The sequence below is a fragment of the Danio rerio genome, chromosome 4 (assembly GCF_049306965.1).
Source record: "Danio rerio strain Tuebingen ecotype United States chromosome 4, GRCz12tu, whole genome shotgun sequence".
Classification (NCBI taxonomy): domain Eukaryota; kingdom Metazoa; phylum Chordata; class Actinopteri; order Cypriniformes; family Danionidae; genus Danio; species Danio rerio.
In genome coordinates this window covers 53,315,948-53,343,906 of record NC_133179.1, presented here as the reverse complement: position 1 = coordinate 53,343,906, position 27,959 = coordinate 53,315,948, and the positions used below count along the sequence as shown (strand labels likewise).

Below are 27,959 nucleotides of genomic sequence, written 5' to 3'. Positions count from 1 at the left end.
TACACACACACACACACACATGAACACTGCTGTAGTGAGTGTTGTTGTGGTTATAAATGTGTGTGTTCTTGTGTTCAGATGCCTGTTTCCTCACACTGGATCCAAACACAGCACACCCTGAACTCATTCTGTCTGAGGAGAACAGAAAGCTGACCCGTGTGGGAGAGAAACAGCCGTATCCTGATCATCCAGACAGATTTATTCATCATTTTTATGTGTTGAGCAGAGAGAGTGTGTGTGGACGCTGTTACTGGGAGATTGACTGCAGTGGAGATGTGGATATAGCAGTGTCATATAAGAGAATCAACAGGAAAGTAGACAGTAATAACCATTGGTTTGGACGTAATGCTCAGTCCTGGACTTTAACCTTCTATGATGGCAGACTCTATTTCATACACAATAACAAATACACTGATCTCCCATTAAAGCAGATCAGTAGAATAGGAGTGTTTGTGGATCACAGTGCAGGAACTCTTATCTTCTACAACATCTATAGAGACACAATGAGCATCATCCACTCAGTCCAGACCACATTCACTGAGCCGCTCTATCCTGGGTTCTGGGTTGACCGTGGATCAACAGTGAAACTGAGAAACTGAGCAGAGATTTACCCACAATCCTCTGCAGGATCAGTCAGTAGCAGAGATGTGTGCCACAAAAAAAATATTTATAATTCATCCTCACTGAAATGTAAACAGCAGTTGGATACTTTGGCCAGAGTTACATACCTCTGATGTTAGTCTAGGTGATGGTGGTGTTTGACATTTATAGGTAATTAAAATATATTTATACAAACAGTGAATAAGTGCAAGACAACCAAAGTAATACCAAAAATATGTGACTTTATTTACAATTCCCAAAAGTGAACGAAAACAACGAATTAGTCCAAAATAAAGAAACATTAAGTAAAGCAAATATATACCATTTACAATACATACAACACTGAGACAAATACAAAGATGGGACAAAACAGCAGAGCTGGCAGAAGGGATGCGGGCGGCGCTAAAGATATGAAAAGAACAAAACTCAAACTAAATCTAACTCCCCAGAAGCATCTAGCAAACCAACTATGTGTAAACAATATAATTAACATGCGAAGAGTCTTCCGAGTCCTGACTGTTTTCTCTATCTATCTATCTATCTATCTATCTATCTATCTATCTATCTATCTATCTATCTATCTATCTATCTATCTATCTATCTATCTATCTATCTATCCAAAAAGTACAAGGGGTGGCGCTCGCCCTTAACCTAATGTACTATACAGAAGAGTAGTCCTAAGTATTGCAAAATGTATGTCACGTGACCTTCTTACCTGTCCACTTCATCCAAGCCTCGTAAACAACATAAACTGAGAATGATTTATGAATAACAGATGGATAACGTGCACCCTAGGGGTAGAGCCGAACCCGAATACGGTATTCGGAAAGGCACGAATAGGGTGTGTTTTACAAATACTTATTTCAAACAAATACTTAAAAAAAAGTATTTGTATTTGGGAACAAGAAGACCTTTATGTCAAAAAGCTGCGTTTCCTCATGAGACCGCAGTGCATGCGCGCATGTATGACATTCAGAAGCAAGGGGTGGGGAAAGAAAAGGTGACTGACGGAGGCTGCTTCACACACCAACAGAAGGCTCGGCTGAGCGAAAGAAAAAAAAGACTTTACTTAAATACTATTTTTGCTGAATAGAGTGGCGAGGGGGCGTGGCCGAGAGCCGTGGGAACGGAATGAGGTCACCGCGTAAGTGGATGCACCTGTGGTGCGCCCCGGCCTCGAATCACACGGAAGGAGCTCTGGACTATAAAAGGTGGAACGATGGCAGAGAGAGCCGAGCGACAACCAGCACATTGGGAGCTGTCGTTGACACATTGCAAATAATAATAAAAATTGTCACTTACCTCAACACCGACCCTGTCTTCTTCCCACACAAAGAACCGTGTTACAGTATGTGGTGAGGGGGTGTGGCCGAGAGCCGTGGGAACGGAATGAGGCCGCCGCGTAAGTGGATGCACCTGTGGTGCGCAACGGCCTTGAATCACACATAAGGAGCTCTGGACTATAAGAGGAGGAACGATGGCAGAGAAAGGCGAGAGAGGACCGGGCCCGGGCATATTGTGTTACTTTTGCTTTCAGTTTGACTGCAGTCTCCATGAGGAGCTGCCATCCATTTGTTTTTGTTTAGACGGCAGTCTCCATGAGGAGCTGCCGTCCCTGTTATTAATAAATAATTTAAACCTGCGTCGGTTCTCCGCCTCTTTCTTCCCGGCGGCCAAATGGCCGTGAACTTTATTACAAATAGATTTTTGTATATGACGGCAAATCAATGCCAATATTAATCGAGCGCAGCGGTGATGTTTGCGCGCGAGGAGAAGTGAACCGTGAGCAGATTACAGGTCTACACGCGAGAAAACTACAGCTCGCGAGCGCACAGGGGATCTTCATGCGTGTGCTCAACTGATCCAGCGCGAGAAAACAAGTCCCGCGCGCGCACATCATCATCTGTGCGCAAGGTGGACGCTCTCGTGAGCGAGGTCATGCCTACAGCACGCGCACGCGATCAGTTCTCTCCTCTCGCTTGCTGGTTCTTCTCTCTGCTCGCGCGAAACAGTTTTGATTTTTGTCAGTCCTGGGGCGGGACTTGGTGTACTTGTTATCTCTAACGCTATTGGCTACTCTGCCTTTCCGGAAGTTCCAGGATTGGACGCAGGTTAAAAGATCACGCCATTAAATATATATACAATTTGCAAGTCATAATCATAAGAAACTTTCTGAGAACTTTATGAGGATTCAATCTCGAGAAACAGTCAAATGATGATAATTAATCTTCTAAAATAATGACTTGCATTCTTGTAACATGACTTTCTGAACCCATTTGATTTGTCCCGTGCAGCACTTGTCTGGTTTGTTGTATTTTACTTCATTATTAACCACAACAGCAGAGCTCATTATGACACTTGGGGTTGATCTTTCTAGGAAATATTGTCTTCAGAAGAGTTTGTTTGGTTTTTAGATCTTTCCATACAATGCAGATGTGCAGTGCAGCTTTGTATATTATTATAATTATTAAATTTTTTTGTAATATAGATCAGTGGGGAAAAAAAAAAAAAAAAAAATATATATATATATATATATATATATATATATATATATATATATATATGTATATATATATATATATATATATGTATATATATATATATATATATATATATATATATATATATATATATATATATATATAATTTTTTTTCAATCTCATTTTTTGTTAATGATTGAATTGAATAACCTGCATATAAAGACTTCTATTGAGCAACAATATAATTTCTACGGTCTTCGTTTGGCTTTACTCACTATCCATTACATTATTCCAATTCAGAGGCATACAAATACCACTTTTTTATACAACATGCCCACATCTTAAAGGTCACATATGCAGTTGAAGTCAGAATTATTATCCCACTTATTTCTTGTTTTATTTTGGCTAGAATAAAAGTAGTGTTTAATTAAAAAAAAACACACTTTAAGGTCCATATTATTAGCCTCTTTAACCTATTTATTTTTTTCAAAAGTTTACAGAACAAATCATCGTTATACAATAACTTGCCTAATTACCCTAACCTGCCTAATTAATCTAGTTAAGCCTTTAAATGTCACTGTAAGCTGTATAGAAGTGTCTTGAAGAATATCTAGTCAAATATTATTTACTATCATAATGGCAAAGATAATATAAATCAGTTATTAGAAATGAGTTATTAAAACTATTATATTTAGAAATGTTTGAAAAAAAATCTTCTCTTAATTAAATAAAAATTAGGATAAAAATAAACAGGGGGCTAATAATTCAGGCGGGCTAATAATTCTGACTTTAACTGTTTAGTGGAATGACTAATGGCAATATATTTACTATAAACCTTTGTACTTTATGCACTGCATGCATGTATAGCCTATTTTGTATACTATTGTCCATCCAATTTATTCTGACTTGTTCTTCATAAGAAAATGAGTCAAGGACAATGAGTCTAAGAAAAAAAGATTTTTATAAATTTGAACACGTGAGTTCATGTTCATAAATTTGGCTTGAGTTCAGTTTAGATGTAGGTGCTAAACTTCATCAAATGGTTCAAAACACACATTTAAAGTCTGAATTATTCGTCCTGAATTATTAGCCCATGTATATTTTTTCCCAATTTCTGTTTAATGGAGAGATCTTTTGCCACATGGTATAACTCTCTTTTTCTCTCCCAAGTAATAAAGTTTGTTACAGAAATATATCTCATTATTTTGATATGTCATTATATGACTTGGTCATGATGGTAAGAATAGGCATTATTACGAGATTAATTATTACAAGAAATATCTCATTATTGAAAGTAAGTCTCCACCTATTATTACTGAGAAAGTGAGTCTATTAGTTTTCTCGCGTGTAGACCTGTAATCTGCTCACGGTTCACTTCTCCTCGCGCGCAAACATCACCGCTGCGCTCGATTAATATTGGCATTGATTTGCCGCCATATTTGTACCTTTATTGGGTTCTGGAGGCAGTCGGGTGCTCTCGTGTTCACTCTGTTTACATAACGTTAGCTCTGTTAGCGCGGTAATTTAGACAATTACCTGTTGACAAAGTAATGTTAACGTTTGGTTAAAAAGGTTAAACAACAATAGTGTAGTTGTGTCGAATTTTATGCACTTGTAGAAGTTATTTGGTCCGTTTACAATACTCTGTCTTTTGCAGACAGCTGTAGGCTAGTTAAGTTAACTTTAGCATTGCTTCCCGTCACTTAGTTGTAACTCAATATGGATTTGGCCAACCAGTGTGGCCGCTGAGCCATTTCTTGGTCCTCCACCAGCCAAAAAAAACTTGCTCTAGCTCTGTGAAAGCGTTTTACAGTCAGTAACTAAAGTGATGTGTAATGTGTGCAAAAGTCAAATCAGCAAAGGCAGAGATATCAAACATCTGTCAACATCTGCTATGCATAACCACATGCACTTAAAGCATTCTCTGTTGGTACTGTCTACCAACCTCCCCACAAGCACTAATCCCCCCACAAACACCAAACCATCATAACAACCATGTTGTGCCCCTGCAAGTCAGTTTCAATCACCTACATTAGCTGCATTTAATGCAAAACAGGCTTATCCATCCAACCATCCCACTGCAAAGCAAATAACAAACACAGTGGGAGAAATTATTTACCTGATGCCCTACTCAGTAGTGGAGAATAAAGGTTTTTGAAGCTTCTCAATGGGGTTTGTAATGGAAATTCATTTTTTAGATGACCTTTATATATTAGAAACTTGTCTAAGACTCATTTTTATAAGTGTGTGTATCTGTGTTCTCCATATGTTCATCATAAAACCTATGTGTACATTTTTATAGATAACTATATTTCTTTAGGTGAAAGCTTTTTCATTATCCTAAGAAGGATGTGTGGTTGTTATGAGCATATCGCACGAACAGCAGAAGACGCCTGACGTAATTGTAGATGAGGCCTTATTTGGAGTTGACCTCGTAAGCAGTACAAACTAGATAAAAAGGTGAACACACTTGGCTTTAGTATCTCACTCTGCAGAAACTGTTGTTGCTGTATGACTGTGATCTTCTTTATAAAGAATAAAACTTGTAAAAGACATCCCGGGTAAGACTTTGTTTCTTGACCACTGAGAGAGCCTCTTTAGAGAAAATAGCCACTACAATTTGGTGTCAGAATAGTGGGATGTCTTGGAGGAACCTTTCCGGACCCTGCGGACGGTGACTGATCATCCTGGGACTTCGTGTCACAGCCCTGCCCCGCGATTGAGGGTTGAGGGGCCGACCGCCGGGCTCGGAGGGGGACCCCACTGACATCTGGGAAAAGAACTCAGTGGCATCTGAACTCTCTGGTAAGAAACAAATTCTTTGTTTATTGTTAAAAAAGGAAATTTAACAAGTTTTGGGTATTTGATTATTGTGATCAAAATAATTAGAAGAGTTTTTACTGCAAATTGGGCCTCACCATGCTGGTAGGTAGATCTGTCTCTGTGGGATAGCGGCGTGATTAATGAAAGTGAGATCGGACATCGGGCGGAGATCGAGACCGTTGTTACAAGTGAGATCTGGCGTTTAGCTGAGATCAAGACCTTATACACGTGAGATCTGGCGCCTGTCTAAGATCAAGACCTTTTTAATACGTTTGGCTAGCTAACTGCGATTTACTCCCGGGAGGGGGTTGAAATCAGGGGGCTGTACAATTTACTTCCAAAAAGAAGCTGAAATCCAGGCTGTGCGATTTACTTCCAGATGGAGGTTGAAATCAGGGGCCGGGCGATTTACTTCTAAAAGGAAAGTGAAATTGTGTGCCACGAGAAATAGAGCTGGAAAGCTTAACTTGTCGATTTTAGGTGAAAAATCGAAATCTGTTGGAGACGTCCGACAGATTAATAGGTACCGACAAAGTCCAGGGGAAGTTTTTACCAGCATGGGGACGTCTCAAAACAAAGTACGAAGATATGATAGACCGGTGTTTTGGAATATGGGAAAAAATTATATGGAAAAAGAAAAAAGCATGCAAGATATAGGAAAACTAATAAAGTATCACAAGTTTCTGAGGGAATGGGAATGTTGAGTGTTACTAGGTTAAACAAATTGAAAGAGTTGATTGAGAAGGCAGAAGGAAAAGCAGGTTGTTTTTGTGAAAGGCATGTGCGTGTGTCGTCTGGAGACAATGTTGATTGTTGGGTCAGAAAGGCAGATAAGAGGCAAAGAGGAAAATGCTGCTGAGGCAGCTGGCATGTAGGGAAGAGAACGTAGAAGTGTCATGTAGGGAAAAGAATGAAGGAGATAAAGTGAAGGAAAAAGCAAGTGAAAAATGTGAAAGTGTGAATGAAAGATTAATTAGCATTACTAATCTTTTCTATTTATCTGTTTCCATACATGTACCGCCGTACCATCACTATCCCGTGGCTGAGCTGCGAGCCCTGAGAACTGACCCAGACCTCAACTGCTACTGTCCCAGAAGACCTCCGACCGCACCAACGAAATTCCCACCTCGAACGAGTGGAGGACATCTGTTTGAACTGGAGAAATGGACATTTAACAGACATTTTGCTGTGTGCTCAACATGTTGAAGACAAGCTGACAGTGAAGCACGGGCAAGACAAGAAGAAAGCAGAAAACAAGCTGCACATGGCCCTGGTACAAGCGGCCAACCAAAGATCCAACCAAGACCTGACAACCAAAGATATTGCAAGTTCAAAGGCAACAAAGATGTCAAGGGTGAGAAAGATACCAGAAGACGGAGAAACTGGAATGTGACGGATGGCGATGAAATCTACAGAGCCTGTAGTGTACGTGATGAGAAACTGTACCAAATGTCTGCGCTTGCCACAGAGATGGACTTTTGGTCAAGGATTGACCCGAAAGGCGCAAACCAACAACGGAGCTGATGTGCGGAGAGGGAAGAGCAGAATGGAGGGTCTGGGCAAGCAGCCAACAGCTACAGTAAAGGGAAGTGAACATTTTTTACTAACATGTTTAAATGCAGACACATTTTTATACACACATATTCACATACACTGATATACTGGCTCTCTGCAATGAAGAAAAAGCTTGCATTTCCCACTGTAATTTTGATCACAGTGATGTTGATCATTTTTCTGATGAAATGGCATTGTTTTTTTGATAATGAAGCATTTTTAATATGACAAAATATTTTATGTTGATTGAGACCACTTTGGTTGAGTTTTTTAGCTGATAGCGGAGCTAGCAGATCTTACATACGACCATGTGACCTGCAGTGTGAAATACCTCTATCAACCAAATTTCACAAGTCTCTGTCTGGATCTGGGCATACAGTGGTTGAGCGATTTACAGCTCCGCTGACCTGTGAAACAGAGGGGGGTAAAATTTTCAGACATGCATTTGTTTGTTCACAAAAATGCCCCGTTTCCATCATCGGAAGGGACATTTTGTGTAAACTAAATTTGATTTTAACGGCAGATTCCTCTGGTGTGAGAGTGATTGAAGGGGAGGAATTTTGTCGTTTACAAATTGAATCACAAGAGCCGAAGTGGGCCTATGAATGGCTCATTGAAGACAATGAATGGGCTAATTAAATTTGCAAATTGGCTAAAGAACGTGTTAAACCTTTTGACAGTGATACGATGTCTCCTGGTGAACTGCATTGTACGTCACATGTCATAATTTACAGATGAGGAATTTGAGAAAGCTTGGTTTGAGACAAATGTGAATGAAACGTTGATTTTAGAGAAAATGTACTGAAAGGATAGTCTGTGTGCAGTTTCAGTGTCTCTGTCAGAAAAGCAGCTTTCATTCTATCTCTTGTCAGCACAGGCTGTGCCTCACATATCAGTTCCCCTTCGGTTGGGGAACTTCAGTGCCATAGAGTGGATTGATTGAAATCCACGAAATGGGAGGATTCGGTTCAGAAGCCGCTTGTCTGAAAGAGTATTGAACGGGCCAATGAATGCAATGAATTGGCAGCGTAAGCTTGCACAGGTGTACTTCATTGCCAATTATCCCAGCATATAAGCACACCTGGAGCGAGCAGACGCCATCCTTTTCGCTTCAGAGACTTTCTGATCGAGTCGATGAGGGTTCCTCCTGCTGTGACCAGCGATTCTGAGCGAACGAGAGCATTTTCCCGGTCCAGAGTGTGTACACGCAGCAGCAGACGGTCGAGCTGGGTTTCTCCCTTGCCTGGCGTTCTTTGGGTCCGGTCCTCCAGAGCGGTGCGTATAAAGTTGCAAACTTCACAGAAAGAGCAACACAGTCGTGCAGCACGTCCTTTTCAGGACGACGCTCCGACTGTGCATTTCTGGATGCGGTGGTTTCCTGTCCTCAGATGATGGACACGGGCACTGCGTTACATGCCTGGGGGATCCAGCATGTTAATGCGCTGCTCGCGGGCAGTTCATGTCGTCATTGCGATGCCATGACTGTTGCGCAGTAAAGATCGCGGCTAGCCTTTGCAAAAGGGCGAACCACCCCAGTTGTCCCCTGCTCTGCAGCGGGCACTCGGGCAGATCTGAGGGTGTTAAGCGAGAGATAATCCGTCGCCCACGGGCCCGCGGACCTCCCGCTCCTCTAAGCGCTCCATCCAAGCTTCGGGCGGGGGAAGCGATCCGTCTAACAGATGGTAGCCCTTACGCCCGATGACACCGGAGACCAGACGTCCACCGCGGCATCGGAGGGTGGGCTTTCATTGTCCGATGATGATCCAGACCTGCTCACCCCCTTCGGGCTGGTGAGCGCTGTCACTACGGATCCTGAAACGGACATGTTAGCCGTGCTTTCCCGGGCTGCTTCGGCCGTGGGTTGGAGATGGTTTATCCCCCAGCTCCGCGGCCGGACCGACTAGAGGGGCGTTCCCTTCTTCCCGGAGGTGCACAGTAGGCTCACGCGGTCTTGAAAAGCACTTTTTTTCTGCTCGTGCTGCGTGTCCCTCCTCCCTCACCACTCTTGACGGTGGAACAGCCAGGGAGTATGTGGCGATTCCTCAGGTTGAGTGCGCGATGGCGGTAAATCCGCGCGGCGCCTCTTCTTGGCGGGGTCCGCCTCGTCTCCCATCCAAAGCCTGTAAGTTATCTACCTCCCTCGGAGCTAGAGCTTACATAGCTGCGGGCCAGGCTGATTCCGCCTTGCAGGTGATAGCCACCTACCAGCGCTACCTAGGGCAGGCGCTGGCCGAGCTGCACGAGGGTGGGTCCAATCCAGGCTTACGAGCTTCGCACCGCCGCCGACTTAGTCCTTCGGACTACTGAGTCTGCTGCGTGTGCGTTGGGGAGGACGATGTCCACATTAGTGATCCAGGAGCGCCACTCCTGGCTGATATGCGCGAAGTCGACAAAGTCTGCTTTCTTGACTTTCCCCATATCCCAAGCCATGTTCGGCGACACCGTCTGTGAATTCACCCAGGAATTTAAGGCGGTGAGAGAGCAGTTGATGGGTGATGTCTTATCGGCGGTCCGTAGCCCGCTCCGCCCGCCGTGCCATTCATACCTGCTCCTCGCCGAAGGCGCCCGCCTACGAGAGCTGCTCCGCCCCCGCACTCGCCTCAGGCGAAGCGAGCGCGTCGGGCACCTCGGAAGCAGGCAGCCCTCCTGCCCAGAACGCCGCTAAGTCTGGCAACGGACCGCGAAGCTTCCCTGGGACAGGCCATCTGGAGAAGAGGGAACTTGCTCTTTCCCCGCTGGAGGGCGGGGCCCCATTTCCAACGGCACTTTTTACTGCCATGAAAACATTATGAAAGGGCACTTTTCACTTCCCCGGATGTGACAGCCCGAAATCTGCCAGTCTGGGACGCTATGCTTTCTAGCTTGCAGATTCGGTGCGTTTCGCCAGTGGCTCACGAGCGCTGGGAGGACGGTCTCCTTTCTCCCACCCCTCGAGCCTCCCCTCCGGAGCTCGGGTGCGGAGTGAAAGCAAATATTTCACCTCCAGCTTTTCCGTGGGACCCGCGCGCTTCCCGGATCAGCACACCCACTCCGCGCTGCCCCACTGCTGGTACGTCAGTGATTTTAGCAATGAGTCCATTAGCGGGAGCTCTGCCTGCCTGGTTAGCGCGGGCCAGCTCTTCGCGGTGGCTCATACGCACAATCAGACTCGGGTATGCGATTCAGTTCGCGAAACGGCCCCCCAAGTCGCGGGTGTGTATTCACCAGGGTCAGCCCCCTGTCTGCCCCTGTCTTGCGAGAGGAGATTGCTGTCCTCCTGGCGAAGGATGCAATCGAGCCGCTCCCTCCAGCCGAGATGGAGAGCGGGTTTTACAGCCCACACTTCATCGTGCCCAAAAAGAGCGTGGGGTCACGGCCAATCCTAGATCTGCACGTTTTGAACCGCTGCCTGCACAAGCTGCCGTTCAGAATGCTCACGCAGAAGCGCATCCTCCGGTGCGTTAGTCCTCTGGGTTGGTCTGCAGCAATAGACCTGATGGACGCGTATTTCCATGTCTCCACTCTTCATCGCCACCATCAGTTTCTGCGGTTTGCGTTTGAACGTTTACATCCAAGATGGCGGCGCGTGCACACGCTGCGGCTTCTCTCTCTCCCGACAAAACGGTGTTTTTGTGTTCTTCGTCTTGTACGTCGCAGTGTTTTTGTGCGTCAACGTCACGTTTATCTGTCCGTAACCGCGCATATAGTCGAACATTTCTGCTAGACATCGGTAGAAACAAACTTTACAAGCTAAACTCCGCGGACACTGAGGAGCTGCAAGATCTCGGCTTGCTCCGAATGCCTACCCATCCTCCGACCCCCACCTCACCACCTCGCCCACAATGGAGGCGCTTCAAGCGGCGCGAGAGGAAGCAGAAGAGGGGTAAGCGCGGGGGTATCCGAACTAGGCTAGCGGCTAACCCCCACAAACCCGCTATCCCCTCCATCATCCTAGCGAACGTACGCTCGCTAGACAACAAACTGGACTACATCCGTCTACTTCGTTCATCACAGAGGACTGTAAAGGACTGTTGTGTTTTTGTGTTTACGGAAACTTGGCTCAACGACAACGTTCCGGACAGCGCCATTCAGCTCGACCAGCTAACATGCTACAGAGCAGACAGAGCTATCGTCGCGGGAGGTAAGACCCGCGGTGGCGGGCTCTGTGTTTACATCAATGAGTCATGGTGCCGCGATGCCGTTGTAGTCCGCAAACACTGCTCACCACTGGTGGAGTTCATGATTATTAAGTGCCGTCCATTTTATCTACCGAGGGAATACACAGCCATTCTGCTTTTCGCTGTTTACATCCCTCCCAGCTCCAATGCAAACAACAGGAGTGAGGCACTAAATGACCTGTACCTGCACATTAGTGAGCAGCAGACAGGCCACCCCGATGCTTTTCTCATCCTGGCAGGGGACTTTAACCATGCAGACCTTAAGAGTGTGTTTCCAAAAATACAACAACACATAGACTTTCCAACACGGGGCAATAACACACTGGACTTTGTTTACACCACACAGAGAGGAGCTTACAAAGCCTTCCCCCTCCCCCACCTTGGTGCCTCAGACCACTTAACTGTCATGCTAATGCCTGCTTACAGACCGATCGTTAAAGTCACCAAACCGGTTTGCAAGGAGATACAAGTGTGGCCAGAAGGTTCTTCAGAGGCTTTACAAGACTGCTTCAATACCACAGACTGGGATATGTTTAAACAGGCTGCCACTTACAACAACACCACTGACCTCCAGGAGTATGCTGAGACTGTTACAGCCTACATAAACAAATGCACTGAGGATGTAACAGTCACCAAAACCATCACAGTCCGTCCCAATCAGAAGCCATGGCTAACAGGAGAGGTCTTCAACCTCCTGAAGGCTAGGAACACTGCCTTTAGAGCTGGAGATGAGGCGAGCCTAAAGTCAGCTAGAGCCAACCTTTCCCGTGGCATCAGAGAAGCTAAGAGACAGTACTCCAGAGGTATAGCCCATCGCTTTAATGACAGCAGGGACACACGGAGTCTGTGGAGAGGAATACAGTCCATCACAGACTACAAACCCCAACCACAGACATGTGACAGCTCCATCCCCCTGCTGAACGAGCTAAACAAATTCTTCGCTCGTTTTGAAGTACAAAACAGCACCATTGCACAGAAGATGCCACCTCCCCCTGGTGACCAGGTGATGGCTCTGTCTCCGGACAGTGTGAGGAGGTCTCTCAGCAGGATTAACGCACGCAAAGCTCCGGGCCCTGACAACATCCCAGGTCGTGTACTGAGAGACTGTGCATCAGAACTCACTAATGTCTTCACAGACATTTTTAACATCTCTCTAACCCAGGCTGTTGTCCCCACCTGTTTTAAAGCCACTACCATCATTCCGGTCCCAAAAAACTCATCTCCCTCCTGCTTTAATGACTACCGTCCAATTGCACTGACTCCTATCATCATGAAGTGCTTTGAACGGCTTGTTATGCAGCACATCAAGTCTGTCCTCCCCCCCTCCCTGGACCCGTTTCAATTTGCTTATCGGCCCAACCGCTCGGCTGATGATGCCATCTCCACTGCACTTCACACAGCACTCACACATCTGGACAAAAAAGACTCCTGCGTCCGTATGCTGTTCATAGACTTCAGTTCAGCATTCAACACTATCATCCCCCAACAGCTCTCTCATAAACTGCTCCAGCTGGGGCTGAACACCTCTCTGTGTAACTGGCTGCTGGATTTTCTCACTGGAAGACCACAAGCAGTACGGGCCGGCAGTAACACATCCAGCACCATCACTTTAAACACTGGGGCCCCTCAGGGATGTGTTCTGAGCCCTATCCTCTTCACCCTGCTCACTCATGACTGTGCACCATCACACAACTCCAATCTGTTCATCAAGTTTGCGGATGACACAACTGTGGTGGGTCTCATCAACAAAAACGATGAGGAAAACTACAGAAGTGAGGTGAGCCGTCTGGCCGAGTGGTGCAGAGACAACAATCTCTTTTTGAATGTGGAGAAGACGAAAGAGATTGTTGTTGACTTCAGGAAAGAGCACACTCTCCATGCTCCCCTGACCATCAACGGTGCGACTGTGGAGCGTGTGAGCAGCACCAAGTTCCTGGGTGTACACATCACTGAGGATCTCTCCTGGACCAAAAACTCCACTGCACTGGCCAAAAAATCACAGCAGCGTCTCTACTTCCTCCGCAAACTCATAAGAGCAAGAGCACCAGCCCCAATCATGTACACCTTCTACAGAGGCACTATTGAGAGCATCCTGACCAGCTGCATCACTGTGTGGTTTGGAACCTGCAATGCATCCTGCAGGAAAACACTTCAACGCATAGTGAGAACAGCTGAGAAGATCATTGGTGTCTCTCTCCCCTCCCTTCAGGACATCTACAGCACACGTCTTACCCGTAAAGCCCTCTGCATAACAGCAGATGCCACCCACCCAATGCACAGCTTCTTCAGTCTGCTGCCATCAGGGAGGAGACTGCGCAGTCTCCAGGCCAGGACCAACAGACTGAAAGACAGCTTCATCCATCAGGCTGTCAGGAAGCTGAACTCTCTCCCAGCTCTGCTCCCCGCTCCCTCCCCACGCACCTCCTCCCCTCGCACCTCTGGACTCTGACACACACACACACACACACACTCATCTGCACTGGTCACTTTATGCAGACACATATACTACCTCCCAATATGTCACTGTCACTTTATCACAATTATCATGTTTACAAGTTCTTTTTGCACTATACTGTTTTTTATCTGCACAACTCTGGTTTACTTTGCACTCATTGCTATATGCCCTTAATGTCACTGTATTGTTTACAATTTTTTTATTACATATGTATATTTCTTAGACTACATTTATGTGCAATGTATATACTGTAAATTTTCTAAATTTTCTTTTTTTTCTTAAACCCTACTATTTTTTATATATATATTTTATATTAATGTTAAGCACCTTGGGTCTGAGAGTAACGCAATTTCGATTCTCTGTATGTCTTGTACATGTGGCTGAATTGACAATAAAGCTGACTTTGACTTTGACTTTGACTTTTGAAGGTCGAGCTTGGCAATACAAAGCCCTCCCCTTCGGGCTCTCTCTGTCTCCGCGGGTCCTCACCAAGCCCGCGGAGGGTGCCTTAGCACCCCTGGCTGATTTTTGCCCTCTCTCGGAGCAATTGATTATGCACAGAGACAAAGTGCTCTGGCACTTCCACCTGTGGGGGTTTCAGGTCAACCGAGAAAAGAGCAAACTCGCCCCCGTGCAGAGGATCTCTTCTCTCGGGCTGGAGCTGGACTCGGTCCCCATGGCAGCGCGCCTCTCCGGAGAGCGCGCTCAGCTGATGCTGTACTGTCTGAGAGAGCTTGACAATAAAATAGTGGTCCCACTGAAACTATTTCAGAGGCTCCTGGGGCATATGGCATCCGCAGCCGCTTCTGCCCCTCGGATTATTCTATATGAGACCACTTCAGCACTGGCTTCACGATCGAGTTCCCAGACGCGCATGGCATGCGCGCGCACACCGAGTCTCTGTTACTGCGCTGTGTCGCCGCGCCCTCAGCCCTTGGAGCGACCCCTCGTTCCTACAGGCCTGGGTGTCTCTAGAACAGGCGTCCAGTCTTGTTGTCGTTTCAGCAGACGCTTCCAACACGGGCTGGGGGGCTGTGCGTTGCGGGCATGTGGCTGCGGACCTGTGGAAAGGTACCCAGTTGCATTGGCATATCGCCTGGAGCTGTTGGCAGTGTTCCTCGCTCTCCACCGTTTTTTTCCGGTGCTGGAGCGGCAACACGTGCTGGTCAGGACGGACAGTACGGCGGCGGTGGCGTATATCAGCCGTATGGGGGTATGCGCTCTCGCCGCATGTCTCAGCTCGCCCGCCGTCTGCTCCTCTGGAGTCATCCGTGGCTGAAATCGCTGCACGCCATTCATATTCAGGCAAGCTCAACCGTGCAGCCGATGCACTCTCACGGCAGCCTTACGTCCTGGAGAATGGAGACTCCACCCCGAGTCTATTCAGCTGATATGGGCGTGATTCGGGGAAGCCCAGATTGATCTGTTGCTTCCCCCGAGATCGCTCATTGCCAGTTGTTCTTTCCCTGACCGAGTGCTCTGGGCACGGATGCACTGGCTTACAGCTGGCCTCGGGGCATGCGCAAATACGCGTTTCCCCCAGTGAGCCTGCTCGCGCAGTTACTGTGCAAGTTCAGGAAGGACGAGGAACAGGTTGCTGGTTGCGCCCCTCTGGCTCAACCGGACCTGGATGTCAGAGCTCTCCCTCGCGATAGCCCTCCCCTGGCAGTCCCTTCGAGAGAGCACCTACTCTCTCAGGGACAGGGCACCATCTGGCACCCTTGCCGATCTTTGGAGGTCATTAGCGCGAGGAAGACTTGGGTAACCTCCGATTGCGGTGACTAATACCGTCACTCGGGCTAGAGCCCCCTCTCCGAGCGCGCCTATGCCCTGAAGTGGAGTCTATTCACTGAATAGTGTGTCTCTCGCAGAGAAGACCCCCGTAATTTGTCAGATCAGCGTTGTGCTTTCTTTACGCCGAGAGAAGCTGGAGAGCAGGCTGTCGCCCTCCACACTCAAGGTTACGTGGCTGCCATCTCCGCTCTCATAACGCGGTGGCTGGCAGCACCGTGGGAACGCATAACCTCATCATCCGGTTCCTCAGGGGCGCTAAGCGAATTAATCCACCCCGCCCCCTCTCATGCCCTCTTAGGATCTCGCCCTCGCTACACAAGCCGCGTCAGATCCCTTCGATCCTCGACTCAGTATCTTTCTGTCCCTGAAGACAGCTCTGCTGGTCGCGTTGATATCGATTAGAGGGTCGGGGATCCGGAGGCATTTTTCGGTCAGTGAATCGTGCCTTTAATTGGGCTGGCTTTCTCTCACGTCCTGAGACCCCGCCCGCGATATGTGCCCAAGGTTCCGACCACTCCGTTTTAATACGAGGTAGTGAGCTTGCAAGCGCTGCCCTCGGAGGAGGCAGACAAAGCCCTTCTTTATTGTCCAGTTCGCATTTTGCGTATTATCCGGACCGCACTCAGAGTTTAGATCATCTGAGCAGCTCTTCGTCTGTTATAGCGGTCGGCAGCAGGGAAGTGCCGTACCGAAATAAGTTCCCACTAGATTGTGGATGCCTTTCTTTCACTATCAGAGCCGAGGTGAGCCGCGTCCCCCGAGAGCGCGTGCGCACTCCACTCGGAGCTTCGCATCCTCTCGAGTGCGCGCACGCGGCGCCCCTCTAACAGACATCTGTAGAGCTGCGGGCTGGGTGACACCCAACACATTTGCAAGGTTTTACAATCTGCGAGTGGAGCCGGTTTCCTCAAGGGTATTAGGTAACCCTTGGTGATTGAGGAAACAATTCGGTAGGGTGTTCAAACACGCTTGCTGCGCCATTCTCCCTAACACGGAGGTACGTGCGCCTTTTTATCTGTCAGTAAAGTTCCCCGTCAGGTGAGCCCTGCAGATTCCTCCGTGGCCCCCAGCACTGACTCAGCGGAGGAGTCACTTGCTGGCCCACTACGTTGTAGGTCTGCCCGCTGGTCAGCCCGCGTTTTGGGTAAAGGTGCCTGCTATGCGTGATCCCCACTAGGCGTTCCCATATGCTTATTCCGCCACGGTTAAGTCCCCCCCCTCTGGGCGGACCCGTGTCTTCCCTCTCTGCTAACCACACTTTTGCTATGCGTACTCCCCCTTTTTAGGGCTAGTCCATATGTAAATTCTGCCATCTATCCCCCCTTGGGTAACGGATGGCCTCCGCAGCGTCCTCCCTATCGGGATTGCACGCTTCCCAACGTACTGTCTTATTTCCTAGAATTATCTAGAAACGTGCCAGGGACACGTTGGAGGACCGCGCCTCCCATGATGTGGGTGCGTCACGCTTGCTTGACAATCCCCTCATCGGGGGCGTTGGTAAGGTGCAGTCATTATGGACATTTCCATACTTCTCCCATTTCGTGGATTTCAATCAATCCACTCTATGGCACTGAAGTTCCCCAACCGAAGGGGAACGTTTGAGGTTACAGAAGTAACCCTTCGTTCCCCGAGGAGGGGAACGGAAGTGCCATACTCCGTCGCCATAATGACTGTCCCTTAGCTGTTTGAAAGTCTCTTCAGCTTAAAAGGATGGCGTCTGCTCGCTCCAGGTGTGCTTATATGCTGGGAAAATTGGCAATGAAGTACACCTGTGCAAGCTTACGCTGCCAATTCATTGCATTCATTGGCCCGTTCAATACTCTTTCAGACAAGCGGCTTCTGAACCGAATCCTCCCATTTCGTGGATTTCAATCAATCCACTCTATGGCACTTCCGTTCCCCTCCTCGGGGAAGGAAGGGTTACTTCTGTAACCTCGAACGTTTGCAAGGGTAAACAACAATCTTGGGCTGATTTAGGGCCGTTTGTGAAGCAGTGTGTTGATGGAATTCAGCAAAAGCATTTAGAGTAGACAGTGAAACTGAAACAGCTGTTTCAAAAACTGTGACTGCTATTGACAAACTTTGCGTAAAGAATTCTTGCATGGTTGATTTTAACGCTGCAGACATAAATCCAACTTTAGCAGAAATACCCAGCGAACTGTGGGCTAAAAGCAAGTATAATGTTGGTTTGATTAAAGGTTGTGAGCCAGTCACAATCACTGCAAAATCTGATTACAGACCATGCCAACAACAATATCCTTTGAAAAGGGAAGCCATTGAGGGTAATACTCCAGTGTTTGAGGCTTTACTGGAACAGGGTGTTATTGTACCATGCAACAATTCTGAGGTTCGCACCCCTATTTTTCCTGTTAAAAAGATAAGGGATAATGGGATGCCTACAGAATGGCGTTTTGTACAGGATTTACAAGCAGTAAATGCAGCTGTCAAACAAAGGGCTCCATTAGTTCCAAATCCGTACACGATTTTGTCACAAATTCCTGAAAAATCACAATTCTATTCAGTGGTTGATATGGCAAATGCATTTTTCAGTGTGCCAGTGGACAAAGACAGCCAATTTTGGTTTGCATTCAATTTCAACGGTAAAGGCTACACCTTTACACGTCTGTGTCAGGGTTTTACAGCATCTCCAACTTTGTACAATGAAGCTTTGTTAAGAATTTTGGAACATTTGACCCTGACAGCTGGAACTGCTTTGCTACAGTATGTTGATGACTTGTTGATATGTGCTGAGGATGAGGAGACATGTGTGAAAGACACTGTGACTCTCCTTAAACACCTGGCTAAGGAGGGCCACAAAGTCAGTTTGACAAAATTGCAGTTTGTTAAACAAAAGGTAACATTTTTAGGGCATGTCATTACACCACACAGTAAATCTCTGTCTGAAAAAAGGGTGAGTGGTATAAAAAATGTACCAATACCGCTGACGAAAAAACAAATGTTATCTTTTTTGGGAATGTGCTCATATTGTTGCACATTTATTCCAAATTATGCAATTTTGGAACAACCCCTGAGAGCCCTAACATTAGGGAAGGGGATGAAATCCACTGATAAACTAGAGTGGACGATAGAGGCAGAGCAGGCATTTGTAAACATGAAGTTACAAATGGCTGAGGCCCCTGCATTGGGTTTACCTGTACCAACAAAACCATTTGTTCAGATGGTAGATGAGAGAAATGGGTTCATGACGTCATTGCTCCTACAGGATCATGGAGGTAGATTGCGACCTGTGGTCTACTTTTCGAGCAAACTTGACCCTGTAGCAGCAGGCCTGCCACATTGCTTAAGAGCAGTGGCGGCTGCGGAAAAAGCTGTTATGGCTTCAAGAGATTTTGTTGGTTATTCTGATCTGATATTGATGGTGCCACATTCTGTGTCCATGATACTTCAAGAACAAAATACATCGCATCTGTCAACAGCTCGCTGGCTGAGATTTCACACTATCTTGTTAGATATGCCAAATGTGACTGTTAAACGATGTACTGGTTTGAATGCAGCAACTCTTCTTCCTACTGAGGAGGATGGGGAAGAGCATCATTGTTGTTTAACAGCACTTGAACAGGTGTGTACACCACGACCTGACCTCTCTGACGAACCACTTGAAAATTGTGACAATGTCCTCTTTGTGGATGGTTCAGCGTTCAAAGATCCACAAACAGGCCAGAATAAGGTTGGTTACGCTGTAACAACTGAATTTGATGTGATGGCTTCTGGTAAATTACCAGGGCACTATTGGGCACAGGCCGCAGAGCTCGTGGCGTTGACAGAGGCATGTAAATTGATGGCAGAAAAAGAAGCTACCATTTACACTGACTCTAGGTATGCATTTGGGGTAGCTCATGATTTTGGGGCTCTGTGGAAACACAGAAAATTTCTAAAGTCTGATGGTCGACCAATACTCCATGCTCCTTTAGTGGCAGCGCTGCTTGATGCGATTTTACTACCTGACAAACTGGCCATTTGTAAATGCGCAGCGCACACTAACAACAAAGATTCTGTTTCTGCAGGTAACTCCAGAGCAGACGCAGCAGCAAAAGTCGCGGCGTCCCGAGACGAGGACAACTCTGAATGTTCTCTGCTATCTGTCGATAATGACAATGACGTGTGTTCTTCTTTGCAGGATATGCAGACCTTCGCGACGGGGCTGGAGAAAAAACAAGTGGAGACAGGCTGGCTGTGTGATGAAAGATAATGTGTGGAAGTGTGCTGAGAGTAAGGCGTGTTTACCAAAACATTTTTTCCAACATTATGCGAAATTACTTCACGGTAAAGATCATGTGTCAAAAACAGCAATGGTTGCGCAAATGAACGAACTGTGGTTTACAAAGGGGTTCACTACATTTGCGGACAATTTCTGTAGACGATGTGTAATTTGCAACACACATAATGTGGCCAGAGCAATAAAGGTTCCACAATCATCTCATCCACCTCCAACAGGGCCATTTGAATATTTGATGATGGATTTCATTGAATTGTCCCCATGCAATGGGAAAAGGTATTGTTTGGTGATGGTTGACATGTGGTCAAAGTGGGTTGAAGTTTTTCCAACCTCAAAACTGAAATCATGCCGAGATGGGGAATACCACAAAAAAAATAAGCTCAGATAATGGTACTCATTTTGTTAATGAAGCAATCAAACAAGTGGGCCAATATTTGGAAATTGATTTGAGAACACATTGCAGTTACCATCCAGCTTCAGGCGGAGCTGTCGAGAGAGAAAATGGTATTCTGAAAAACAAATTGGCAAAATGCTGTGAAGACACAGGGCTTACATGGGTTCAAGCTTTACCCATTGTCCTAATGTACATGAGAATGAGAAAAAGACCAAGAATGAATTTGAGCCCGTTTGAAATTGTCTTTGGCAGACCACCGCATGTAGGTGTGAATGGGGGTAAACAGCAGCTGCCCTCAACAGATGTGTGTGAGAATGACATGTTGAATTACTGTAAAGAAATGTCTCATGGGTTGTCCAATGTTTGTGTGCAGATAAAGGCTGCATTGGGGAAGGCAGCTGACAGACCACTACACAATCTGAGGCCTGGCGATTTCGTGGTGATAAGGGACCTGAGGAGAAAGAGCTGGAGAGCGAAACGTTGGCTGGGTCCATTTCAAGTGCTACTGACCACTGAGACAGCGGTGAAGGTCGCGGACCGGGCGACGTGGGTGCACGCTGGGCACTGCAGGAAAATTCCACCACCTGAGGAGGATTCTGCGAGGGAGTAGGAGAGAAAGAGGGGCTCTGAAGCTGTCTGAAGGAAAAGAGCAGGCTGATATCTGAGTGAAGCAAGGTCACAGCTGGGGAGAAACAACAACAAAGTCAAGAGGTGTGTGTGTGAAACAGTAACTTCTTAATACAACACCAAGCAGCAATCAGACGGAGGAGAAGGCAACCAAAAGAGAGGTGAAAAAGCTGTGCTTGACCATCACATTAAGGATCTGAAGATGGACGAAAAGATTGCTGGCATCCATTCTGTGTGCAAGGAATGTGTGGTCTGAGGAGAACAACACTGGCATTGCTGCTAGTGTCACCTTAATTAACCTGATTACAACAAAACATTACTGGCGTTGTAGTTGATATGAGATTGGCCGTAAAAGTGCCTAAGAACGCTAACAACTAATGGCTAGATTAGCTGTCATTTAAGTGGGAAAACTGGATCTACTGGACCTTTACTGTGGTGTTACCTGTATTGGGGGTGGGTCTGGTGATATTATGTTGTCTGCCATGTATATTTAGATTTGTATCATGGCCGGTGGGCAGACTGATTACAGCTAAATCATCCCTTCAGATGGTAGAGATGGCTGTCAACAAAGAGGGTATGAATATTGATATGGGGGATGAATTTGATTATGACTTTGATGATAGCAGCAACTATGTGGATATGAACAAAGAAAAACCGTAAACAGATTGAGAACAGATTTAGGTGACGGCTGTTACTTAATTGAGAAAATGTTAATGGATCTGACTTTTTGTTCGAATTTTGAGACGACTATTTGCTTGCTTACATGTATTTTGGGTCTTTCCAAAGAAAAACAGCAAACTGCATGAGTTGTATGTTCTGTAACAAGTCTTAAAAGAGTGATCATTTGCATGAAAATCGAGAGAAGAGTAAAAATGTGATGTATGTTTAAGAGTACAGAAACAACAACGTGTTCCTATGTTTATGAGTATTATAATTGAATTAACAATGAAGAGGGTTAGTAATTTTAATTGATTGACAAATGTTTCTGAATTTTGTTGTGTGAAATTAATGAATAATGTGCAAATAACAGGCAATTTCTGTGATGGAAACCTCTGAGGGGTGACAGAGGTTAACAGTGATTATCCGTTTAGCCCGGCTCCCAGGGAAGAGGGATGTTTTGAAAAGTAAATCTTAATGGGGAAACTATATTAAGAAGAGGGTTTGAACATCTCTAGTGTATTAATGTGTGCAGAAACCTGTTAAATGATTTGTGTAACCAGTGTGATTAATGTAATTGGTATGATTTTTTTGTAATCAGCATGATCAATATAATCAGAATGTGATTTATAACTAGTGTGATTTTAGAAAAGGTGAAAAAATGAATTTGATGTTGAGTTATCAATGAATGATAAAAAGAGAGGAATTGTAATGGAAATTCATTTTTAGATGAGCTTTATATGTTAGAAACTTGTCTAAGACTCATTTTTATAAGTGTGTGTATCTGTGTTCTCCATATGTTCATCATAAAACCTATGTGTACATTTTTATAGATAACTATATTTCTTTAGGTGAAAGCTTTTTCATTATCCTAAGAAGGATGTGTGGTTGTTATGAGCATATCGCACAAACAGCAGAAGACGCCTGACGTAATTGTAGATGAGGCCTTATTGGGAGTTGACCTCGTAAGCAGTACAAACTTGATAAAAAGGTGAACACACTTTGCTTTAGTATCTCACTCTGCAGAAACTGTTGTTGCTGTATGACTGTGATCTTCTTTATAAAGAATAAAACTTGTAAAAGACATCCCGGGTAAGACTTTGTTTCTTGACCACTGAGAGAGCCTCCTTAGAGAAAATAGCCACTACACCGACCAAGCACACTGTACAGTTTTACTACAAACATTTTAATGCAGTTATTATACATTACTTCACTTTATATTGTCATTTACTACCATAGTTACAATAATGCCAGTGCATTATTCTCACACATTAATGAATCACTTCACTAATAATAAATATAAGGCTCAATTCATCAGTCATTAATTATAAACAAATAGTATAATGACGCTCACATATCACTACATCACTAATCATAAACTAATCTAATAATGCTCACGTATAATACATCACTAATTATAAAGCATAAAACAATATGGATCACGCATGATTGCATCACTAATAATAAACCAATAATATAAGGGTCACAATTTAATCCATCACTAATAATAATAACATTATTATTAGTAATGGATTGATGTGTGACCCTTATATTGTTGGTTTATTATTAGTGATGCAATCATGCGTGATCCATATTAATTAATTAATAACTGCATTAAAATGTTTGTAGTAAAACTGTACAGTTTGCTTGGTCGGCTAACATTAATCTTACCAAATAACGTTATAAAACATCTATAACAATCATATAATAATTATGTTGTAGTAATTAACGTTACTGTAATGGTTATTCATTTAAACCACCTTGTTAAAAAAATACTTACTTTGCAATTGGTTTCCGAATTAATCCGCAACGAAATCTTTTATTACAGTACAAATCATGGATGGTATAAGGGCTCTGATTGGCCATAGCGTTCATTGTAACTCAGAACACGATTGGCTGCCTTAACCAAGAATAGGGTGAATCCAGCTCACAAAGAGATTGGCCGGTGTGACCAAGAATAACCACGACTTACAGGTGGCAGTATGAGCTAACCGGCCACTTACTGCCAAGCTTAATAAAAGTCTTCCAGTTGGTGCTGCCCAGGCTAAAGAAAAAAAAAAAAAATTATAAAACGGCCTTGCCAGAAAGGAGCAGAATGTCAATACAAGGCGGTGGCAATGTGCATTGATTTCTGAGTAACTCGTCATTCGGCATGCAGGGCTCCTCACACGTTTACTGGAGCAGGACCAGGTAGGGCCTTCAGTCACCTGCCCCTTGTGCACAAAATAGAACAACAGCACTGTTTTACAACCCCAGGATCAAACCGGGGACCTTTAGATCTTCAGTCTAACGCTCTCCCAACTGAGCTATTTCAACTGCCTTTTCACAAGTATCCTGCAGCATTCATGTCTGTGAGACTAAGCAGAATCCTGAAATGCCTCTGAGGCCTTAAAGGGTAAAAGTTTGGCCAGTACGGGGATCAAACCCGCGACCTTGGCGTTATTAGCACTACGCCCTAACCAGCTGAGCTAACCGGCCACTTTCTGCCATGTTTGCTAAAAAGCTCAGAGTAACTGTCATTTTCTTCAAGAGATAAGAATGCTATTCTAGCTTTTTTTGTGCGGTGCTGGTAAAAAAAACAAGATTCCACCGAGATTTGAACTCGGATCGCTGGATTCAGAGTCCAGAGTGCTAACCATTACACCATGGAACCTCAAGTCTCCTGCTTGGTGCTGCCCGGGCCAAAGAGAAAATAATGTAAAAAAAAAAAAAAAAAAAAAAAAGAAAACGGCCTTGCCAGAAAGTAGCAGAATGTCAAGACAAGGCAGTGCCAATGTGCATTGATTTCTGAGTAACTCGTCATTCGGCATGCAGGGCTCCTCACACGTTTACTGGAGCAGGACCAGGTAGGGCCTTCAAAAGAAAAGCGCACTATTCCAGGCATTTTGACGACTAAACGGCAGGCAGGGCAAAGAGGCCACCACAGAGCAAATGTGATCTTTTTTTTCTATTTTGACCACATCGAAAATCGCCAACTATTGATTTCTGTGAGGGGAATTAGCTTAAATGGTTAAGCGCTCGCTTTGCATGCGAGAGGAAGCGGGAACAATGACTGCATTCTCCACCTCTGTTTTCATGCCTTTTTAAAGCTAAGTGTGGTTTATTCATAAACTAATTTCGAGAGGATCACGTGCTTATAATCAACACGGCTGGCTCCTTGTTAGCTCCGTAATCAGCCCTATTAAATGATTACGGAAGCATTATAAATAACCTGAGTTCTCCACTCCAGTTATATTCGTCTTGAAGCTCGCTTCCCGCTACAAAACGCTCCAGCATCGCACCATTTAACCTATCGATACGGAAGAACACACAACAACAACAACAACAAACAACAACTCCAGCCAGAGCTCCACTCTCCCTGAGAATTCAGCCGCAGCCTCGCCAAAATCGAGCCTGAATTCCCGCAAAAACGCCGGTGCTGCCCACCAGCTCTTCCATCTCCACTTCAAACTGCCTCACGCAAACGCAGTCCACAACTCCACCTAAACTCTCTAGGCGTCGACGATCCAAAACATCGCAAAAGCCTAACTCACTGCTTCCTAGCGGTGCACCCTCGGTAACGTATAGTACGCTTTTTAGGGGAAGCATCGCGGAAACAACTAATCTCCATCAAAGACTAAACCTATTTACAAATCTTTTAAAAACAAGACTTGCGTGGTGATTAGAAGATTCATAAGAACTCACCCTTCAAGCCCGTCAACAAATCCATAAGTAAATCACTGCAAAGATCACGACATTAATCCACGACATATTGATACGTCGATGGACCGCGCTGTTATCATCCAAACTAGTAGCTGGTGTGCCGCAGTGTCTTCACACAACACTGGTAAACAAACTTAGCCTCCGATCTTGATTGACGCCCCATCGAGCCAATAGCGAAGGAGCAGCGCCCTCATCCAATGCGCTTTTAAAACTCGATATGGTTCCGCCCTCTCAACAATTCATGAATGAACCCAGCCATAAAAGACTCCTGAATGAACTGAGACAGACATGCTTGCAAATTAAGTTAAGATTAAGAATTTTAGAAGTTAAGATTCCTAACATGTATTTAAACAAATTAAGTAAAGCCATAACTAACATTCCATTCATACAGTTTCAACTAAGTAGTGAATTAAGCGTTTGATGTTGGGATTTGATATAATAAATAAATAAATTGACAAATAATAATAAATGAATGAATTAATAAATAATAATAATAAATAAATAAAATAAATAAAAAACCTCTGCCAGATCTGATAGCATTTAACTTCTGTAAAGACTACTACCCAACCAGTGAGAATTTAACACAAAAGTCCAATCGTAATACGTCAATGACCCATACTTGCATATACAGTGCCATATGTAACTTATAATGGCACGCCGGCTGGAGGTGAAAATGGTAAAGAAACTAACTTTTCGCTTGACTGCATGAATAGGACATTTAAATAAATCTTCAAGAAGAATTTCTAGGACCACCAGACAAGCTACACCCCATATCCCCAGCTCTGCATCCACCTGCTATCCTGTGGGGGAACAAATGCCCACCTCGATCATCCTCGCAGACTGCGACAACGAAGCTCACAATTGTCCATGCTCTTATTAAGATGCCTTGCATTAGATATCAGCTAAAACAATTTTGTCATGTTTGCTATACATGTATCATGTTGTAAATTTAAATTTCTGATTTTTCTTGTTTCTCATTCCAGACATTAGGACAGCCGGCCCAGAAGCTGACCTTCATCAAACCTATTACACTCCACATCCATTCCAAATGCAATCACAATCTACACAAGGATGCATTTCCAATCATACAGCCCACATCCATAATGCCATATTCACACTAGTCTTCGGGTTTTGAGATTCTCTGAATTACCATCAGTTGCAATCCCACAATCCACCTCACCATATCTGATCTGACTGGAGGAACACTATCTCTCTCCATTAAGCAAGCAAACCGATTATTTCGGCAAAGCATGTCCTATATACATTTTCGACATCCCTTCCCCCACTCACACAATTCAAATGTTTTAAGTGTAAGCACAACTTAAACTATCCCATACACCCATACATTTTCACTCACCACAGTTCCAACTTATTTAGGGGTTGCCTAAATTTTTCTATTACTGCAGCAGGGATGCTCTAAGCAAGCTCTATACACTTACAAGTCCAATAACACTCGTCACACTGCCCTGCACTAATACAGCAGTAAATGCTTCTGCAGGAGCACACATTGTCTTCATACTGATCCTCTGCAGCAGCAGAACCGCTCCACTGTGCCATACTCACCCATTGCACCTGTAGCTAAGCCCTTATTCACTTCCTCTCTACATATCACTACTAACAGTATTTAATATTCTTGCGAGAGCATTCAAAACTCTCCAATACCGATCACTACTGCACCTATCCATTAGCAGTAGCGCTCCGCTGAGCTTCACTCACCATAGCATCACAACAACCGCAGTGACACTCTACCTGAGCCCCTACTTACTTTCATCTCCACACATCCCTTCTGATATTTAATATTTTTGTGGGAGCACCTATAATGCTCCAATACTGACTACCATCGTACCTGCAACAGCAGAGATGCTCAGCCAAGCCTTATTCTCCCATCGCACCACTGTCACAGCGCAGCTCCTTTCCTTCCCATTCCCCAACACTTCACAGCAGTTATACATTTTCGGGAAAGCGTACCCGCCTCCCGACATTGACTTCCACCTCTGCAACAGCAGAGAGGCTGCAGAGCTTCTTTTCCCCCCGCTTCACTGTCGCAGCAGTGACGCTCTGCCTGAGCTCACATACACTTCCATTCAACATACCACTATTGACACTTCACAACAGTTTAAACGCCTCCATAAAAGCGTTTACTCGTTATTATCGTCTAGCTCAATTACATGTAACAGCCTCAGCGTGATGCATGTATACATTTGGAGAGGATATCAATTCATCCTCACAGCTCGCACTCACGACATCCACTATCTTGAATACAAGGACAGAAATTTAATTCTGCCTGTTCCCCAACCCCCCCCCCCCCCCCCCCCCCTCTTTCAGCGCTCCCAGTTCAGCAAATAATCTCCCCCTATCTCTCTCCCAAGAGTGCCTGAACCCCGACCCCAACAGGAGCAAAACTTTTTCCCCAAGGCTACCAGTATAAAATCTTTTCAGTCTTCACTTCCTTCCTGCGTCGAGTTTCTCCGCACCTCCT

At 45.1% G+C, this 27,959-nt stretch overlaps 1 protein-coding gene, 1 long non-coding RNA gene and 2 other non-coding genes across 5 annotated transcripts in view; 1 reads left to right on the top strand and 3 right to left on the bottom strand.

Annotated features, from left to right (window-relative positions):
- Positions 1–2,242, top strand: part of LOC137491177 (protein NLRC3-like) — a 68,468-nt gene extending 66,226 nt beyond the window's left edge. For both annotated transcript variants that reach the window (XM_068220254.2, XM_073948295.1), the window contains one exon: positions 79–2,242. In XM_068220254.2, the coding sequence (XP_068076355.2) occupies positions 79–599 (521 nt within the window). In that variant the 3' untranslated portion in view covers positions 600–2,242. The remainder of the gene's footprint in view (positions 1–78) is intronic.
- LOC141381964 (uncharacterized) overlaps positions 1–27,959 on the bottom strand; it is a 1,176,553-nt gene that overhangs the window by 39,659 nt on the left and 1,108,935 nt on the right. The window lies entirely within an intron of this gene.
- trnai-aau (transfer RNA isoleucine (anticodon AAU)) lies at positions 24,183–24,256 on the bottom strand. Its single transcript has one exon. It is a non-coding gene; the product is annotated as a tRNA-Ile (tRNA).
- On the bottom strand, positions 24,360–24,431 carry trnaq-cug (transfer RNA glutamine (anticodon CUG)). The gene has a single exon. It is a non-coding gene; the product is annotated as a tRNA-Gln (tRNA).